Below are 19,019 nucleotides of genomic sequence, written 5' to 3' on the forward strand. Positions count from 1 at the left end.
CTATGCAACAACCAAAAACCAGTGCTTTCAACTGACGTTTCCAAAATCTAGCTAAAAATTTAAAATTTGATGATAAAAATAGCTAAGTATTTCATATTTTTTTTAAAAATGTAAGAATTAATTGATTGTCTGGTTTGAGGTGTTAGCTTGCGTTCTTGTCCTTTACGATTCCGTCACATATTTAAGAATAATTGTAATATATTTATAATTTCAGGCACATGTTGAGTAACGATTAATAATCTGCTCTGAAGTTTTGTTTTAACAACTCTTGCTTTATTTTTACATTTCAATGGTCAACAACAAAACAATTTAAATGGCACTTGAAAATTTTAAGTTTAGTATGGTCGTTTATTTATATTTTCGACCGACACCCCTTTAAAACCTGCTACGAAATAGCTCAATTGACAACACTGATACCAACACAGTTAATCATTGTGGACATTTGGACCTTTGTTGTGGACCTGCCGTGGCTTGCATCTTATCATCGCCCGGTTACGCCAGTTACGTAGCAACCTCCACCTCGAGCACCATGTCGTTCCGCCCGCTGGTCGAGGGCGACTGTGGCGGCGTCAATCCGCTGATGCAGCTGGGTGGCCAGTTCACCCGCGATGTGGCCCACAAGGATGAGGGCTATGTGCAGCGCCAGTTCGAGCGGGGAGCGCGTCCCGAGGACCAGTTGATCAACGAGTTTCTGGGCCAGGTGGCAGCCCCGCCGCAGTCTTTCCAGATGGACACGCTGCTCCAGGAGATGCGGGACATCAACATCCAGAGTAATCCCCAACAGCAGCAGCACATGCACATGCACATGCAGCAGCAGGCGGAGCAGTGGGGCCAGGACTTTGCCCGCGGCCTGGCGCCCGCCCTGCCCAACAAGATGGTCCACATGCAGCCGCAGCAGCAGGACCTGCAACATGTCCAGGAGTTCTTCGACGAGCCGCTGATTAGCAGTCAGAACTTCCGGAGGCAGCTCCCCCTGATGGGGGCCATTACGGCCGGACAGCAGCAGCAGGACCCCTTTTTCGACTCCGCCATGGAGACAATCGTCACGGACAACCTGCCACAGGCGCCGCAGGGCGAGTCGCTAGCGGATTGGATCAGCGACTACCAGCGCAGCGCGGAGCAGAAGGAGCAGACCGCCTCCAACTTCAACGAGAAGTTCTGGCAGCGCCTGCAGGACGAGTGGCAGAAGCTGGCCGACGAAAACGAGCACCCGTGGCTGTCGGAGTACAACGACAACATGGACGCCTACAAGGAGTACGAGTTCGCCGAGGAGAACCCCATGTCGGAGCTGGAGAACGCGTTCGAGAAGGGCAAGAAGTATTTGGCCAAGGGCGACATACCCAGCGCCGTCCTCTGTTTTGAGGTGGCGGCCAAGAAGCAGCCGGAGCGCCCAGAAGTCTGGCAGCTGCTGGGCACCTCGCAGGCGGAGAACGAAATGGATCCACAGGGCATTGCGGCGCTGAAGCGGGCCTACGACCTGCAGCCGGACAACCAACAGGTCCTAATGGCCCTGGCCGTCTGCTACACCAACGAGGGCCTCCAGAACAACGCCGTGCGCATGCTGTGCAGCTGGCTGGCGGTGCATCCCAAGTATCAGCATTTGGTGGCCGCCCATCCGGAGTTGCAGATCGAGGGCACTTCGCTGGCCTCGTCGCTGATTGGCCCCAGTAAGCTGCGCGATCTGCAGCAGATATACTTGGAGGCGGTGCGGCTGCATCCGGCGGAGGTGGATGCCGATGTCCAGGAGGCCCTCGGCGTGCTCTACAATCTCTCGGGAGAGTTTGACAAGGCTGTGGACTGCTACCAGTCCGCCTTGCAGGTGGACCCGCAGAATGCCAAGACCTGGAATCGCTTGGGCGCCAGCCTGGCCAACGGATCGCGCTCCGTGGAGGCGGTGGAGGCCTATCAGCAGGCGCTGCAGCTGCAGCCGGGCTTTATCCGGGTGCGCTACAACGTGGGCGTCTGCTGCATGAACCTCAAGGCCTACAAGGAGGCGGTGGAACACCTGTTGACGGCGCTCACCATGCAGGCGCACACGAACGCTGCCCGGGAGCTGCCCAATGCGGCGATGGCGACCACCAGCAGTGGGCAGAATCAGATGTCCGAGTCCATTTGGAGCACCGTCAAGATGGTAATCTCGCTAATGGGTCGCAGCGATCTCCAGGGCCACGTCAGCGATCGCAATCTGGCGGCCCTCAACGAGGCCTTCAAGGACTAACTTTTTTGTTTTTGGAAATCCACTTGTCATGTATATTTTTCTATGGTTTATTTTGTAAGCAATTAAATACTTGTGGTATCTAAGGATATTGTAACCATTCCTCCTCGATTCCTGATGTCTGTAAATTTTTCTGTCCTAATCACTAAGTAATTAAATAACTGTTGACGAAATACAAAGTGCTGCGCCTTTATTTGCCCTACGGCATGCCGCCCAACCGCTTGTAATCGATCTTCTCGAGCTGCACCAGCGGCTTCAGCTGCTCGGCGAACACCCGCATTTCCTCGCCGACGTCCTCCTGCCCCGTGGGCGCCACCACGGAGAGTTCCACGATGTAGCTCTGCGAGATTGGCTCGTTGGCCATGTCCTGCTGTTTGCCGGGCACGATTTTGATGAGCTTGGAGACGGTGATCTTCATGCGGCCCTTGCGAAACATGTAGCCTAAAGGGAGTCGTTGGTAAAACTGGGTAACTGGGATAAGGAGGTGACTCATTCACCTTTGGCTATGTACTCGAACTCCAGGCGGAAACCCATTTCTGTGAGAAACTCAAGGATGCCATTGCTACAGGCGCAGTCCATGCAATTCCGCACCAGCGTGGGTCTCCGCTGGTCCACCTCGGGATTGCCCAGGTAGCGCATCTGGAAGGGAGCGTCGCGTCCAAGAGCCCGGCGCACGCGGAGCAGCAGCGGCTGGGGGGTGTTGGGCTGGCGCAGACTCATGCAAACCTCCAGGTCGTGGAAGGGCTCCGGGGATGTGTCCACATTGTCGCACAGTCCCTTAAGCCTGTGTTTGATTGACAACAAAATATAATTATGGAATAACATGGCTCAGAGCCGAATTTACAAGCCCCCACCTGTGCATCAAGTGCTCCACGGCAGAGTCCAGGATGGAGCCCTGCAGCAGGTACTCCAGATTGGGCAGGAAGCGGTTGTTCATTTCGGGAAGTAGCCGGTTATTGAGTATGGGGTTAAATTATAAATTGCCGGCTTAATTTGCGCTTTTGTTTATGTTTATCAATTCCAGTGTTGGTAACGGTCAATTTTTGATTTAGTGCTGCTCTTTTGAATAATTATGGCCAGTTTTGGCTACTAATGATCTCTTTGGGGCAAATATTACGTGGTAATTTCTTTAAGTGGTGGTGCTACCAACATGCGAACTTTCCCACTTTGAACTGAATCTTCATATAAAATGTTCGTAAACTTGTTTTGCCCACTATATATATATATATATATCATATTGTTGCTGGTCAGTCACGACGACAAAACCATATCGGCATATTCGATTACGATGTAATCGCTCAATTTTGCGTACCATTATTTATACTTTGTTTATACGTTAAAAATGAAACAATACATTTTTTCCATATAAAATTCCAAATCATCGTATAGATCTACAGTTGGAAAACAATTAGCTTCTTTTCGCCTATATCTAGAACCTCCATTCTTGAACATAGATCGATAACGATAACAATTACAATAAATCGACGCGCACAAGATCCAAACAAAATTGCGAATTGATTTAAAGCATATTCGTAAAGATAAGTTTACCGTTAATGCCCCAACGAGGCCTCCAAAATGGCTGATCATAAGTATAGGCTTTTCAACGCGGTCGATCCGAGCAAAGTAAAAGTTCCCTTCAACCAGAAATTCGCCAATTTGACGCTATCCTCTCTTAAAAACCGACAACAGGTGTCCTTGAAGCCGAAGGATCAGCCAGAGCGGAAGAATCCTCGGGAAAAACGTCTGCAGGAAACAGATATTGACACCATGCGCGTAAATGTGGGTGCTCCGCTCTGCGGAGAAAATCCGAAGGATTCGCAACCGGATCTCGATAGTTCCGATTACATGGACGCCCTGCAGCTGAGCGCCGATGGCTGCAGCCAGGACGTAGCCAATGTGGCGGATATGGAGCAAATCTCCGCCGGCATCAGCAATTTGACAATGCAGCCAAAGGAGCAGCAAGAGATCTCCATTTGCATTTCCTCCACCACGGACGACGCCTCCTGCATTACCATATCCGATTCCAGCGAGGACGAGGAGGAGCCCCTGCCCCCCGATAGCATGGCAGTTAGTGATCGAACACCCATTTCCGATCAGGAGGCCATACCGCCGCCCACACTTACCACCGGAAAGGTCCAGCGCATCGAGGCCTTCCTGCGTGATGTGTCCATGGAGAGACGCGAGATGGAGAGGAATGGCCCCCCTACACCATCTCCCCTCTCGTCCACCAAGAGGCAATCCCGTCTAGCAGAGGCCGACACCGAATCCATGTCACCCAGCGACGAGGCTAGTTACCGCCAGCCTCCGGTTACCCGACCGATTGACAGCAGCAAGCGACTGGCAGACAACGAGACGCAGTTCGGTACCATTTGCTCAGCGGAGTTGACTCAAATGGACTGCAGCAAGCGGTTGGCGGACGACGAAACGGAGGCAAACACCTTGGAATCCGAGGATCTGAAATTAAGGGACGTCAGCAAGCGGCTGGCGGACAACGACACCGAACTCAACACGCTTTATTCCAATAGCTCCGGCAGTCACAACTCGACACTGCACGAGGAGGAGGAGCAGCTCGTTCCAGAGGAATCCATTGAGATACCGGAAACCGGTAGCGAGGGCGAGCCAACGCCACAGAAACCCAGCTCCTCCGGCTTTTCAACATCGGGCGAAGACGAACTTGGATCCATCCAAGTGAGCAGTATAAATATATCAGCCAAGATAAATATCAAAATCAGCATTCCCACAATGGAGTCCAGTTCGACGACGGATGATGAACAGCAGTACCCTTCACCCAGGGCCACCAAGTCCCTCCCTAGCTCTGAGGCAGTGCAGCACCAGCGGCAACAGGAGCGGCCGGTGCTCCAAAAATCCATGCTGTCCACGGATGATGCTTCCGAAGATGAGCAGTTCCTCACCCAAGCCGAGAAGCTGCTAAATCAGTTGTATGGCAAGTCCTGGCAGACACCAGATGTGATCCGCACCTTAAAACGTTCCAGTGGCAGTGGCAGAAAAGCGGCGGCTCCTTTACGGCCCAGGAATACTCCGGCAATAGCGGCTACCACCGTTAAAAAGAAGAAACCTCCTCCTCCACCAATTAGAGCAGATGAAAGTGCCCTCGGGGATTTCAGCATATGTAAGTGAATCGACCGGGATTCCACTGAAAACCTAAGTAAAATCAAATTTTTTCGGCAGTTACGAGAGCCCTACGCTCCACAAATCAGACTCCCTTGAATTCCACCCGTCTGCCACCAGTGCGGGCTGTACAAACGGAGGGGCGTTTGCGAACGCAAAAGCCAGTGACACGACCGCGGACCAATCATGTGGACGAGGATCGCTGGCGTATGCTCATAGATTCTGAAAGCGGCACAGATGCCTCCGACGACGATGATGCGGATGCCACATTCAGCGAAAGTGGCTGTAATACCAGCAGCGATTCCGACGAGCAGGGTAAGCAGGACAAGCAGAAGGCTGGCGATATTACATACCTGGATCTGACAAAGGACGAGGTGGAGGTGATCAGCAATCCCGACGAGGATTCGAAGAGTAAGCGAAACCAATAATGTATTTACTAATTACCAGGGATCGTGTAAAAAACATTTGTAATTAACATGTTAAGTGAGTCAAAAAATAGCAGTGTACTTTAAATCGAAACGTTTTTGACACACAAATAGCTTGTGTTATTAGCACGAGTAAAACCCATTTCCTGAGTGTGTGTGTCAAAAAAAATGTATTAATAACACCCACATTGTAGACTCTCTCAAGTGTAAAAAAAAAAATTGTGTAACTGTTCAAATTTGTTTTTAAAAATGATTTCTGGTAAGATCCCCTTTCTAACCCAGAAGTGTATTACAAAACATATTTGAAGATATAATACTCGCCAATAGAATACTTTTGTCGTTTCTTCCCTCTATTAAATTTAAAAAACGTAGGACACCGAAGCTTAGCTAAAACTGGCGCGAGTTTACCTAACACTCCGTAGCGCTTTGTACATAGCCGCGAAATTTAAAAGACAATGAAATGAATGGGCGATCCTTCTTTTAATTTTAATGCTCAAATTTTTAAGCTTATACAAAAAAAACGGCTATTGTAAGGAAATTATTTCTAACTAAATTATATTAAAACACAAGTAACTTGTGTGTAAAAATTGTTTTTTCCTCGTGTGTTTATAACACGAGTCATTCGATGTTTAAAAATTACACTGTTCTTTTTGGCCAAAATAAATTACGAACCGGCCAAATGACGCTGCTTTTATACGTTTCCAGCCCCAAAATTCCATCGCCGCCTGGACGACATACTACGCTCCTGTCGCGCCAGCGCTAAACCTAAGCTGCCCGTCGCGCCTGCTCCCAAGGCCACCACTCGCCGCCAGCTCTTTACACCGAACGCTGGCTTTGAGAACGACACGGAGGCTAGAGAAATAGTGGACAAGGCACTGGACTTGGACATGCTGGAGGAATTGGAAAACGACTATCTGCCTGGCACTCCCGTGTACAAGCGAGTGCAGGAGGTAAGGAAGGAGCTGGGCATCGAGCGGCAGGTGCAGGTAACGCCACAGGAAAGCCCGATCCTTAAGTTGCTCGCCCCGAATATCGCGTCGCCCAATGCCTTTGTTCCGCCCAAAGCAACGGAACCACCCAAATCTACTGCCCGCAAGCCCAGGAAGCAGAAGGAACTGCACCCTGCCTTGATGACCGAGGGCAAGTGTGGCTTCTTGAAATCCCTGGAAGGACAAGTGAGCCGTGAACTGGCAGACAGCGAGGCATTGTTCTATAGGGAGAATTTTGCTAAGAACAAGGAGCGGCTGGCAGAGCATCTGTATAATATGTTCAACGCGGAGGTGTTTAACAATGAACTGGTTGTGCCAATCACCTGGTCCAAACGGCTTCGCAACACAGCCGGACGGTGCATGAACAAACGCAGGTGAGTGGGGCTGGCCAGCTCCAGACTGTCTCTTATGATCCCACCCACTTTCTGTCTTATTTGCAGACATAAGCAGTGCAGCAGCGTGGTGGAATTGAGTGTCAAAGTGCTGACCACGGCAGATCGCCTGCGATGCACCTTGATCCACGAACTGTGCCATGCTGCCGCCTGGGTTTTCAATGGCGAGGGAGGCCACGGACGAGTGTGGAAGATGTGGGCCCAGCGGGCTAACGACAAGTTCCCCGACCTGCCGCAAATCAAGGTCTGCCACAACTATAGCATCGATTTTAAGTACACCTACAAGTGCTTGACCTGCAATACAAAGTAAGTTCCCACATGAAGATTAAGGATATTTCTCTAATGGGATTGCCTCTTTGTCCTACAGTTCAAATGCTCACTCCCGATCCCGAAAGGTTGAAAACCTACGCTGCAGTACATGCCGTGGACCCATCACATTGTTCCTGAACAAAAAGGACAAGCAAGGAAACATCGTGTCCAAGCCAGCAGGAGAGGCCAAGGGATTCGCCAAGTTCGTCAAGGACAACTTCAAGAAGCACAAGCGGGAAAACATGACCGCCGCTCAGGTTATGCGCGTTCTAAGCGTGGAGTTCGCCAAGGAGAAGGGTCAGCCGACGGGGGAGACAACGGCGTCGATCGCCACCCAACTGGCACCGATAATTGTGGACGACTAGCTCAAGAAGCTGGATACTGTCAATGTTCTCATTTGAAACATAAAATCGGAATATACATATATTCCCTAATATATATGAAATATTTTTTAATAATTTTTAATACTTTTAAGTAACAAAAATCTAATTCGACACAATGGAAACAGGACCATTTATGGATAAACATGTATATTTTGCTAGATGTATTATATTATTTTCTCAACCAAGACAATGTTCCCATTAAACTTTAACGGTCATTTAAAAGGCAGTGCTGTATAATTCATTTGTGGATATTAGGTGCTGGAAAACAGTGTAAGCTGCTAACAGTCTATAAAAATGTCCCCCTATAAATGTAGAAGGGTTTTCGTTAAAAATTAATTAACACAAATATTAGATGTAGCTGTCTGCAGTGTTTTAAAGGGGAAAAGCAAAAAAAAAGTTTTTAAAGCCTTTTTAGGTATCTCTTAAATTAATTACCCAACATGAGATTTTAAGGTAGCCAAGAAATATTATTGCATATTTATAATCCACAAAGGACTGGTTAAATAAAATTATAACAAATATAAGCTTAGTAAGTATCAGGCTATCCCCACGTCGTTGCCAACACAATTTAAGAAAGTCGCGGGGTATTCAAAAGTCGTTGCGCCACCTATCAACAGGGATTTTACGGTGCTTTGCGCGGCGACTCTGGTCACACTGGCCCGCACTCACACACAGCCAGCGTAAACATTTTGTCGTAGAACCGAACACGTCAGCTACGCGGATTGATTGAAAACCGACTTTTTGAGCGCCCTGCAAATCCGATCCGTAGCAGCAGTCCACCCTGCGCCATCCGCATCCGATCCGCGAAGTATTTTCCAGGACCTAAAAACGTTAAAAGCAGCTGCAAAATGGTAAGAGTCCACCGGCCAGCATACACCCAACACACACGCACACAAACACGTCGGCGATTTTGAGGCTAATCGGGGTATTCCGGAATTATCATTATTTGTTATTAATTATTCGACTTGCAGGTACTTATTGCTGCGGCAGTCTGCACGAAGAATGGCAAAGGTGAGTAAAAAGCCTTATACCCCATAATAAGTCACATACACATAACAAATAACGTATACGCACAGTGATCCTGTCACGTCAGTTCGTCGAAATGACGAAGGCACGCATCGAGGGACTCCTGGCCGCCTTTCCCAAACTCATGACCGCTGGCAAGCAGCACACCTATGTGGAGACGGACTCCGTGCGCTACGTCTACCAGCCGATGGAGAAGCTCTACATGCTGCTCATCACCACAAAGGCCAGCAACATTCTGGAGGATCTGGAGACGCTGCGCCTCTTCTCGAAAGTGGTACAGAAGTCTATAAAACTTAGAGAACTCAATGCTAATCACCCCTTTAACTACAGATTCCCGAGTACAGCCATTCCCTAGACGAAAAAGAGATCGTGGAGAACGCCTTCAACCTAATCTTCGCCTTCGACGAGATCGTGGCCCTTGGTTACAGGGAGAGCGTCAATCTGGCCCAGATTAAGACCTTCGTGGAGATGGACTCGCACGAGGAGAAGGTATACCAGGCGGTGCGGCAGACGCAGGAGCGCGAGGCGCGCCAGAAGATGCGCGAGAAGGCCAAAGAACTGCAGCGCCAGCGCATGGAGGCCAGCAAGCGGGGTGGTCCCTCGTTGGGCGGCATGGGCGGACGCAGCGGTGGCTTCAGCGCCGACAGCTTCGGTAGCAGTGGCGTGAGCAGTTCCAGCGGCTCCAGCGCTGCCATTGGCATCACCTCCATCGATGTAGAGACCAAATCCAAGGCAGCTGCGTAAGTCATCTATTGTTTTTTCCATCTGGTCGCTCTCGATTAATTATGACGATTTTAAGCAGCAGCAAGCCAACCTCGCGCAATGCCCTCAAGCTGGGTGGCAAGTCCAAGGATGTGGACAGCTTTGTGGACCAGCTGAAGAGCGAAGGCGAAAAGATAGCCAACTTAGCACCGGCAGCGCCCGCCGGAAGCTCCAGTGCTGCAGCCAGCGCCAGTGCAGCAGCCAAGGCGGCCATCTCGGCGGATATTCACAAGGAGAGGTGGGTGTTCTAGTTAGTTCCTATATAACTGCATCTAATGCGGAAATTCTCTTCATCTCTCCACTTAGTGTGCATTTGAAGATCGAGGACAAGCTGGTGGTGCGCCTTGGACGCGATGGCGGCGTGCAGCAGTTCGAAAACTCCGGCCTGCTGACACTGCGCATCTCGGACGATGCCTACGGCCGCCTCTTGCTGAAGCTGTCCCCCAACCACATACAGGGCCTGCAGCTTCAGACGCACCCCAACGTGGACAAGGAACTGTTTAAGTCGCGCACCACCATCGGGCTCAAGAACCTAGGCAAGCCGTTTCCCCTCAACACTGACGTGGGTGTGCTCAAGTGGCGCTTCGTCTCGCAGGACGAGTCGGCCATTCCATTGACCAGTAAGTTGACCCGCACCCAAACCATTTCCCTCTCTTTCACTTACGTGTGTTTGTTACCATTTCTTTTCCAACAGTCAATTGCTGGCCGTCGGATAATGGCGAAGGTGGCTGCGATGTGAACATCGAGTACGAGCTAGAGGCCCAGCAGCTGGAGCTGCAGGACGTGGCCATTGTCATACCCTTGCCGTAAGTAGATCTCTGTTGTCACCAATCTTGAGAGGATTACCTATTAATTGTTTTTCCCATCTCATCCTCAGGATGAATGTGCAGCCGTCGGTGGCCGAGTACGATGGCACCTACAACTACGATTCACGCAAGCACGTTCTGCAGTGGCACATCCCCATCATCGACGCCGCCAACAAGTCCGGCTCCATGGAGTTCAGCTGCAGTGCATCAATTCCGGGCGACTTCTTTCCCTTGCAGGTGTCCTTCGTCTCAAAAACGCCGTACGCCGGCGTCGTGGCCCAGGATGTGGTGCAGGTGGACAGCGAGGCGGCGGTCAAGTATTCGAGCGAATCCATTCTGTTCGTGGAGAAGTACGAGATCGTGTAGGCCATGCCGCCGGCCACGCCCACCTAAGTAGTACATAAATATACCTAGAAGTCCATTTTATTTTTCCCGGGGCGATTCGATTCGATACGATTGATTCTACTGCTGCAGCATGTTAAAGATAATTTTTTTATTTTTGTGTTTCAAACTTTGGATATTTATGTCGCGCGAACAGATTCTCAGAGCGAGTAATTCCAAAAAACAAAAAGCTAAATATATACGGAAAATCATTGATACCAATTAATAAATCAGATTTTGTGCACTCCAAGCGTATAACGGTATAAAATAAATGAAAGGTAATTAGTTGTAGTTGGCAATTGTAAAGTGTTTTGTTTCGTGCGCTTTGTGGCACCCCCTTCATTTGGAGTATTTTTTATGTAAAATGCTATGAATAAACTATACACAATATACATAAAATTACTGATAACAGAAGGTGCGTTTTCTTTGTTTAATAACTTTTATTCCATGTTCGAATTCACCTATAATGGGTATTTATTATATATTAAAGAAAATATATTAAGATATTAATTTCTTAAAAAGTATCTATAAAATAATAGTTATTTTCTTTACTTTGGAAAACAACTAGCATTGTATATTCAAAAAAGGTAAGGTTAACTTACAAAATAAACCTCAATTTAGAACTCACTTACAATCGTAATTTATTATTTAAATACCTTAAGTATTCAAAGATTTTATTATATTTGAATTATTTAATAGTAAGTTTTATGATTTCGGAAAAAATCGTTGTTGGTTTCTAAATGAAAAAAAAAAAAAATTAGAATGATATGTTTGAATTATTCAAATTAGATTTGTATAATAATAGGTATTTTTATACCTTGGATGATTTTTTTTTGTTTATTTTTATATAAAAGGAACAAATCAGAAAACAAATTCTTAGTGTGGAGACATGGAAATCATCTTAATAAATAACATTAGCTATTCAATACAGATGTATAAAGTAACGGGTTTTATACAAATTAGGCCTACTGTATATGGTACGGTATTTGACATTGCTGGTCTGGCCACAAACGGTCACACTGGTTGTTGTTTTGGTTCTGGCTTTGTTTTTTTTTACTTGGGTTTCTGTTCTACGTCTCGAATTTCAAGCAACGCCCATGGAGCAGCAACTAGAGAAGGTCTTGGCGGAAATGTAGGGATCCCGTAGGGCCCAAGAACCCCACTGATAATAACCAATAACCCCTCTTTGCAGCACCGCACGACAGGACACGGTGGGAGCTCTTCTGGCAAATCGTCAGGGATTGTGTCTGGGCAGTGAGTATATGGAGCATTTCGGGGGCTTTGGCCCGATTAATCAGTTGCGATAATGCCGATGGACTCTTGCAGCCAAGGGCGACATCGATCCGAACGTGTCCGGCATCGGAATGGCCATTTCCGAGCAGGTGGCCAAACTTGAGCCAAATAACACGGTTCCGGCCACGATTTGCCTGTACAGCGGCAACAAGTAAGTTGGCAATTCCATTGGTCTGAGTGAGTGTTCCCATTTGGAGAACATGCTTCCATAGCAATACTTCTTCTTAATCTATTTATTTTGTATCTCTTCAATGGAAAAATTATTTATAAAGGTTTTTATCCAGTAGATACTCCTTTGCTAGCACAAGTTTTCATTGTGGATCATGTGACAAATTTGAATTCTAACAAAAAGGTTTTTGAATTAAGTACAACTTTTTTATGAATATTTATGACTATCAATTTTGTTTTAAGACCTGTGTAATGCAATTTTTACGAACTGATGGTCTGTTCTTTGATGCTATTATAAACAAAGTCTCCTATTAATATATTTTTTGTATAATGCAATTCTTACAAACTGAAGAAATTTTTTAAGTAGGATTTTATGGTACCCTCCAAAAATTGCATTATTATTTTTGCAAACTCAAACTTCATATAGACTACAGTTAATTAAATATATTTTTGTGATTACTTTTCTGACATATACATTTCCTTAATTCCAGACGCTGTGTGATCCAGAAGGACGGCGAGATCACTGGTGTGCTTTTCAAGCAGCAGACGACTGCATCGGCTACCGCCGCCAGCAACTAACAGGAGCTGGGGCCTCAAGCGCAACACTCAGGCCAAATACGCAAGACAGGATCAGAATCAGGATCAGGACTTGGAAACACAGTCAGATACAGATACAAATACAGATATCTTTCACGACGCGCCAGCTTCGCTTAATTCATTTGATTTGTTACATTTGTCAATCGATCTAACCGAAAACCATTATCCATAATCATTGTTTTGTACGACTCGTCTAGCATTAAGCATTATCCGTAATACATTACGCATTAAGCGCAGCTGCTAATAGCCATCTCTAAGCCAGTCTTGCGCTATCACTATGTACAAACAGACTTTGTACGATTAAGCCCCAAAAAGTGATCAGAGCATATATACACCAATTACAATTATAGCAATGCAAGCTTTTGAACTTGGCAATTTTCTCGAAGTGTTCAGCCGTAATTACTCAATCATAACGGTTTGGTCTGGTGTGGAGTTGAGTGGTTCGTGCAGCAGTTCCTTGCACGTTTTCCGGGTATGCATTATGGGTTGGGTGCACCGCATGGCATCGAGGAAATGCCTCCGCCCACGTCATGTAAGAAGTGATACATGGACGTGGACATGGCATGCTGCATGCAACAAATCAGCGGCTACACTGCAGCGGTATCAGTAGTGCCAGCGGACAAATTGCCGCGCATTCCGCAGCCCACGAGCCATGGTTTCTGCGATACAGTCGTGCATCTATTGCTGAAACCATTAAATCATTTATTCATAGCAATTTTTAAATTTTACTATTGAACGGTGGTATTTTTCAAAATGAAGAAAATTAAGAATTTGTCCTTTATAGAAGTTTTAAGACTTGGAAATTCGAAACTTGTACTTATATAAAACATAAATATCTGGGTACTGAATTTAAAATGTAAAATTACATTTTTAAATTAAAATATAAAATCATAACATTTAATGCCTTGCAAAATCAATACTTGAACTTAAATCACATATGTATATCAGATATTATAATCTATTGCGAAAATGGTCAAAGTAAAAATTTAAATAAAATTTAGTTTTCCATATATTTTATAACTTTAAAAAGCAATGGATAAAAACTAAATATTCAAATGGAGTATACAATACTTTCCATATATCTAATCACTTTAAAAAACAATGGAAGAAAACTAAATGTTCAAATGGAGTATACAGTAGTTGATTTACTACGATTTCTTATCAGTGTAGTTTTACTATATTTTTTTTTTTGCTAATAATTTCAAATATAATGCTTATGTCTCTTTTTATATTATCACAATTATTATAACTTTTCTTTAGGTAGGATTGACTGTTTCGAAAGTAGTATGACAGCACACAAAATTTCGTACACGAACGGCGCCTAAAATCGATGGAAAATCTTCACAGGCAACTGATGGTATTCCCTGGTACCGCCAGGAGAAGAGGCCCACTCGGCCGGTTTTGTGCCTTACTCGGATACAACATGCTTACAATATCCGTATATTTTGTAGTCAGTTATGTTGAAAAGGTACTTGTGTTTCGAAAACTCTCGGATACATTTTGGATACGATTTTCATGTAAAGAGATACGATAGGACCATCATATCATTCTGGTTTTCTGTGCAAATGTCAAGGCGGCAAGGTGATGGAGTTTTATAACTTGCAGGGCGAATTTTAACGTTGCAAAACAATATAAAAATTAAAATATTGTATGCACATCTGCCAAACAAGCCAGGTACACCCACTCTTTGTTTTCGAGTTCAGTGTTTACCTGTTGCAGAGCCCCGAACCTGAAAAGGCCTTGAACTTTCACCACGGGGCATTGGCGACCCACGTGTGGCGTCTAGGCTTCTTTTTTCAGCTTTTTCCCTCAGTTTTCTGTGGGTGTGGGTGTCGAAAAGCTGTGGCTGTGCAAGGTAAATAACACAGAGACAACAAAGTTGATAAAATACGACAAAAACAAAAACAAAAAACAAATGAACACCGAAATTGGCAGCCAAGGTGCGTTTGTTTAGCCGCCGCTGCAAAAGCCTTCAACTTGAATTAAGCGTTCAGTTTTGGAGGGATCCATGTGACCACCAATGGTTTTTCTAGGTTTTTATTTTCGATGGCTTTAGACATGGAGAACCCTTTCCCCTGACTGCATTATATTTCAATTAAAAAATTTTAAATTATTTAATTATTACTCATACGCAGTGATTAACCACCATATACTGAATTGGTATTTATATAACTTACGTTTACATTTTGGATAAAATAAAGGTGGTATCTTCTTTGTTCTTCTAAAGGTAGTATCTACCATATCTCAAAATTGACTTTTTAAGTACGCAACCTTTACATATAATAGCTTTAATTTATTTTTAAACATGCATTAATTTTTTCGTATCTTGTTGCTTAAATTAAAATAAGTAGTAAAGTTTATCATATCTCACAACTTACTTTAAAAATGTAAGTATTTTTTAGTTAATATATATATATATATATATATATATATATATATATATTAACATATGTTGGCAATACAAAATATAAGCACTTAGTTTTATTCTTAAACTTACATGGAAGTAATAAAAAAAAAACCACATTTTTCGGTATTCACTCTCGCTTTTAAGAAACTGGAACGCCAACGAGGAAAACTGGTTACCTTTTCCCCGGCGAAAGTGCCAACGGCGAGATGACTCACGATGCAGCCAAAAAGAAATTCCAAAATCCGCTGCGACCCGCTGCATTTTTCACATTTTTTGGCAAAATCCAACCGGACCTGATCGAAAACCACTAAGCGGACAGCTAGCGGCCTTAAGAATTACGATATGTGTCCGACATGAAAAATGCCCCCTTTCCAGAGCTCGAAAAACCCATGAATTATGACAGATCATAAATTGGTCGAGGAAAAAATGCGATAAATAAACAAAGTACCCCCCAAAACATATTTCGATGTTACAAAAATCTGCGGCTTTCATATATTATACATTTTTACAACATTTCTTAGACAGCCGATTGTTTTGTGATAATTATAACTTGGTCATTTGTTTACCACCTTAAAATGGCCAAGCGTATTACCATCTTAATTATTTTTAGCGCAAGCCATTTAAATTTGTTTTCCTGTTTTACTTTTAGTCAAACAATGGCTTATGTATATTTGAAGGATCAGTTTAATCATAGTTTCCAGCACTTGTTTAACTAATGGAGCACAGAATATGAATTTTATGTGCAGCCAAGCTTGACAAAACAAAGTAAGTCCACATTACAGATAATCGATACCTATAATTGTGAAAAGATCAATTCCATGCTCGATTGCAATTCGATTAGCCAAATAATTGGTTGCACTTCGGGGGGTGGAAAACAAAGGCACTAAAAAAATCTTCAAAGCTTTAGATATATGCATTTCTAGAAACATTAAAAAATTTTTGAATAAATGCAACAGGTAATTCAAGCTTTTGGATTATCTGATATTTCGCGTTTGAAATTAGACATTATTCATTTTCTTTTCTTATTTTTTCTTTATAATAAGTTTAATAGGTTATTTCTTACTACACGTGTATCCTGATAAAATAGAAAGTGTTCACTGGAAACGAAACGAAACATGAATAAGTATAAAATGGAGAATAATCTGTATTTCTTGCAGTGTGCCCACAAACGTAGCTGGCGAACGGAAACGGCAACCCGTTAGCAGTCTCTATACAATATTCGATATATGTCCATATGGAGGCGCCTATCATCTCACCACTCATGTTGCTCCGTTTTGGGTAATTATGTCATGGGGGGCTAATCGCCGCCGCGAAATTCCCTCAACTATCGCGTCATCGGTCTATGCTATATACTATATAGGCATTTTGCCACGAAATGACAACATATGGAAATGACGACATACATATGTTGATTTTGTTTACATTTTTGTCGCCAGGTATAAAAAGTAATTGAACTGATATGTCGAGCTCAACGAACTTGTATATATTTGATTTGTACTTGATTTAAATATCTGAAACTTCAATTTAAATTTAAACCAAATTTAACATAAATAATATGCATTTAAATCAAACAGGAATAAATTTTAAATCTTATATTTTCCACATTAATTAAAATTTTTAATATTAAATATAAATGATTCAGTTTAATAAGCATTGTATATAATATTATGATTTCATGTTTCCTTTTAAAATTTAACTTACAATTTTAAAATTAATAGTTAGATATTTATTTTTACTACTCCATTCCAGTGAAGTAATAAATGTAACTTAATTTTGGGAAGTTTTCTATTGGAATATAAACAATATATATATATTTTTTAATCAGTCATCGTCAATCGCCAGAATTGACTGTGGTAGTAGTAGTTTGATGGTCATAAACGAATGGCTATTTATATCTGCATCGTAAACAAGTGGTAAAGTGGTAGGGCGGGTCAGCAGGTGACGCCGAATCGCATAGAAAATAAATAAACATTTCTTAGTGACGCCGAATTCTTTTGGGAAATGCTGTCGCCTGTGAATCATCATCATTGTGGGATGGAGGAACTCGATTTGGGTTTTCGCCTTATATGGTTAATTTCAAAATTGATTGCGATTGTTGCACCATCTCATGAATCATGGATGTTTTGCTCGCCAGATGCTGTTTTTATATTTTGGCCAGCTCTACTCGGCATCTGGCCAGATAATCCTATTATACTATCATTAAAAAACATTTTAAAATACTTTTAACCTCATGATACGTTTTTAGAGTAATGTTTAAAATCGAAACGCATGAGTTTCTGTAGAATTGAAGTACATTTTCACTGCAATTTGTTATCGTTGAGTGTGTCATCTCCCGTAACGGCTGCAAAATGGCCATTTAATTGCTTCAGCTTGGGGGAAAATTTGCATGCGACTTATGGGAGCCGTCGACTGTTTGTCTGGCCAAAAGCCTTAAATGAAAAATAAAAACACACAATAGCCAGATGTTATCTTCGCCTTGCCCATATTAACTCTCCCGATTCAGATTCCGATTCTCGGGCGACGATTGCATAATCCGCGAGTCTGGCGAGTGTTTTGCTACAGATTTGGGTTCCGTGCACGCGGCATTACCTATAGATCGCATATAGTATCTCCAACACATCCCAACTTTGCCTATATACCAGACATTTAAAACAATTGATGCGATTTCTCGCACAAATGTGCCAAACACGAACGTTTAATTTATATTTAGTCGATCGCCTTCATCCGTCAAACGATCATCAGCCCCTTCCTTCCTTTTCCCCCCTTTTTCTGTCACGAACAAAAGGCAAGAAATTAAATCGATTATAAATCGATGTATGTATATACATTTGTTTTGCTTTTTAAACAAAACAAAAGCTGGGGGTTCGATTCCTTTTTTAGAAATTAAATGTAAAAGTTAAGTTAGTAAACTAAATATTAGTTAAATTGATTTTTGTATACCCATTTTACATTTTCGATACCAACAAATTAAGGGACAAAATTGACCTCACTTTTCAATAGTTAAAATTACAGAAAACAAGAAAATTGACAATGAAAGGTGAAATGGTGATCCAATTTTTGTTCAGTGCTTCATTTTGGTATTTCGTCATCGGCCGAGCATCATTAACATGCCGCCACCTCTTGAATCACTTTCTACTTTCACTGCTGCACACGCACACTGTCGCGACATATGTCGCGTTTCTGTGCGATACCAATGCAGGATTTTTATTTCGCACTTGAGCGCTAACATGGCACAAATTGACGTCAGCAATGGTTAATGATAATCCCTGAAAACAGACAATCAGATGTGATATCTGTAAACCAACATCTGTTACTATATCTTCTCCGATACCCAGCATTCCGATGTAAGCGTTGTTTATATAAAATATGTACATATACCACAAGTGGATTCTGCGACGCAGATGCCTGAAATACCTGATCTTAGACTCTCGCCGATTGCTAATTACTTAGTTGGGCAAACACTATTTGTATTTTCAAAAGAACCCTCGGCTGATCATACAGATCGATGCTTCCGCAAGTTGGCATTACAGCTGTTGACCGCAGAAGCAGATAGAGTACAGAAAGGACTGGCTAAGCTGTACTTGGATTTCGATTTTAAAGGGTACTTACGAAATGTAAATTCAAGATCGATTTTTGGGTCCAAACCAATATGTAATATATTTTGGATTAGTTCTTTTAATTTAAAATCGATTTTTGGGTCCAAAATTCTGTTATTTGATGCATTTGATTTTATATGC

At 43.6% G+C, this 19,019-nt stretch overlaps 5 protein-coding genes across 7 annotated transcripts; 4 read left to right on the forward strand and 1 right to left on the reverse strand.

Annotated features, from left to right (window-relative positions):
* The first annotated feature begins 395 nt into the window (after positions 1–395).
* Positions 396–2,326, forward strand: LOC128264689 (peroxisomal targeting signal 1 receptor). Its single transcript, XM_053000322.1, has one exon. The coding sequence runs from the start codon at positions 530–532 to the stop codon at positions 2,216–2,218; it is 1,689 nt and encodes a 562-aa protein (XP_052856282.1). The 5' UTR covers positions 396–529; the 3' UTR covers positions 2,219–2,326.
* Positions 2,327–2,384: 58 nt separating this feature from the next.
* Positions 2,385–3,305, reverse strand: LOC128264704 (mediator of RNA polymerase II transcription subunit 18). The gene is made up of 3 exons (XM_053000340.1): positions 3,070–3,305; positions 2,713–2,999; positions 2,385–2,656 (listed from the first exon to the last, which is right to left on the reverse strand). Exons 1-3 carry the CDS (start codon positions 3,150–3,152, stop codon positions 2,415–2,417), a joined length of 612 nt encoding a protein of 203 aa, XP_052856300.1. The 5' UTR covers positions 3,153–3,305; the 3' UTR covers positions 2,385–2,414.
* A 333-nt stretch (positions 3,306–3,638) lies between these two features.
* On the forward strand, positions 3,639–7,973 carry LOC128264683 (germ cell nuclear acidic protein). 2 transcript variants are annotated; one of them, XM_053000312.1, is made up of 6 exons: positions 3,640–3,838; positions 3,905–5,345; positions 5,405–5,755; positions 6,475–7,132; positions 7,199–7,456; positions 7,518–7,973. In XM_053000312.1, exons 1-6 carry the CDS (start codon positions 3,791–3,793, stop codon positions 7,822–7,824), a joined length of 3,063 nt encoding a protein of 1,020 aa, XP_052856272.1. In that variant the 5' UTR covers positions 3,640–3,790; the 3' UTR covers positions 7,825–7,973. The 2 variants fall into 2 exon arrangements, with proteins under 2 accessions (XP_052856271.1, XP_052856272.1); XM_053000311.1 differs by having other exon boundaries at positions 3,639–5,345.
* Positions 7,974–8,496: 523 nt separating this feature from the next.
* On the forward strand, positions 8,497–11,216 carry LOC128264690 (coatomer subunit delta). Of its 2 annotated transcripts, none has more exons than XM_053000323.1 (8): positions 8,497–8,693; positions 8,814–8,853; positions 8,919–9,142; positions 9,199–9,608; positions 9,668–9,868; positions 9,937–10,250; positions 10,325–10,436; positions 10,508–11,216. In XM_053000323.1, exons 1-8 carry the CDS (start codon positions 8,691–8,693, stop codon positions 10,800–10,802), a joined length of 1,599 nt encoding a protein of 532 aa, XP_052856283.1. In that variant the 5' UTR covers positions 8,497–8,690; the 3' UTR covers positions 10,803–11,216. The 2 variants fall into 2 exon arrangements, with proteins under 2 accessions (XP_052856283.1, XP_052856284.1); XM_053000324.1 differs by having other exon boundaries at positions 8,498–8,693; positions 9,671–9,868.
* Positions 11,217–11,795: 579 nt separating this feature from the next.
* On the forward strand, positions 11,796–13,260 carry LOC128264707 (uncharacterized). The gene is made up of 4 exons (XM_053000344.1): positions 11,796–11,949; positions 12,010–12,071; positions 12,144–12,261; positions 12,770–13,260. Exons 1-4 carry the CDS (start codon positions 11,915–11,917, stop codon positions 12,855–12,857), a joined length of 303 nt encoding a protein of 100 aa, XP_052856304.1. The 5' UTR covers positions 11,796–11,914; the 3' UTR covers positions 12,858–13,260.
* The last annotated feature ends 5,759 nt before the right edge of the window (positions 13,261–19,019 follow it).

Source organism: Drosophila gunungcola, unplaced genomic scaffold (assembly GCF_025200985.1).
Source record: "Drosophila gunungcola strain Sukarami unplaced genomic scaffold, Dgunungcola_SK_2 000076F, whole genome shotgun sequence".
Lineage (NCBI taxonomy): Eukaryota > Metazoa > Arthropoda > Insecta > Diptera > Drosophilidae > Drosophila > Drosophila gunungcola.

Bases quoted from the DNA above. Each gene is read 5' to 3' on its own strand.
- LOC128264690 (XM_053000323.1), top strand. The intron at 9,143-9,198 runs GTACAGAAGTCT...CTTTAACTACAG, and splicing joins TGCGCCTCTTCTCGAAAGTG to ATTCCCGAGTACAGCCATTC. The intron at 10,437-10,507 runs GTAAGTAGATCT...TCTCATCCTCAG, and splicing joins GCCATTGTCATACCCTTGCC to GATGAATGTGCAGCCGTCGG.
- LOC128264683 (XM_053000311.1), top strand. From the start codon at position 3,791: ATGGCTGATCATAAGTATAGGCTTTTCAACGCGGTCGATCCGAGCAAA. The intron at 5,756-6,474 runs GTAAGCGAAACC...ATACGTTTCCAG, and splicing joins TCCCGACGAGGATTCGAAGA to CCCCAAAATTCCATCGCCGC. The intron at 7,133-7,198 runs GTGAGTGGGGCT...TCTTATTTGCAG, and splicing joins CGGTGCATGAACAAACGCAG to ACATAAGCAGTGCAGCAGCG.
- LOC128264689 (XM_053000322.1), top strand. From the start codon at position 530: ATGTCGTTCCGCCCGCTGGTCGAGGGCGACTGTGGCGGCGTCAATCCG.
- LOC128264707 (XM_053000344.1), top strand. From the start codon at position 11,915: ATGGAGCAGCAACTAGAGAAGGTCTTGGCGGAAAT. The intron at 11,950-12,009 runs GTAGGGATCCCG...CCCTCTTTGCAG, and splicing joins GAGAAGGTCTTGGCGGAAAT to CACCGCACGACAGGACACGG. The intron at 12,072-12,143 runs GTGAGTATATGG...GGACTCTTGCAG, and splicing joins TCAGGGATTGTGTCTGGGCA to CCAAGGGCGACATCGATCCG.
- LOC128264704 (XM_053000340.1), bottom strand. From the start codon at position 3,152: ATGAACAACCGCTTCCTGCCCAATCTGGAGTACCTGCTGCAGGGCTCC. The intron at 3,000-3,069 runs GTGGGGGCTTGT...AATCAAACACAG, and splicing joins GTGGAGCACTTGATGCACAG to GCTTAAGGGACTGTGCGACA. The intron at 2,657-2,712 runs GTGAATGAGTCA...GACTCCCTTTAG, and splicing joins GTTCGAGTACATAGCCAAAG to GCTACATGTTTCGCAAGGGC.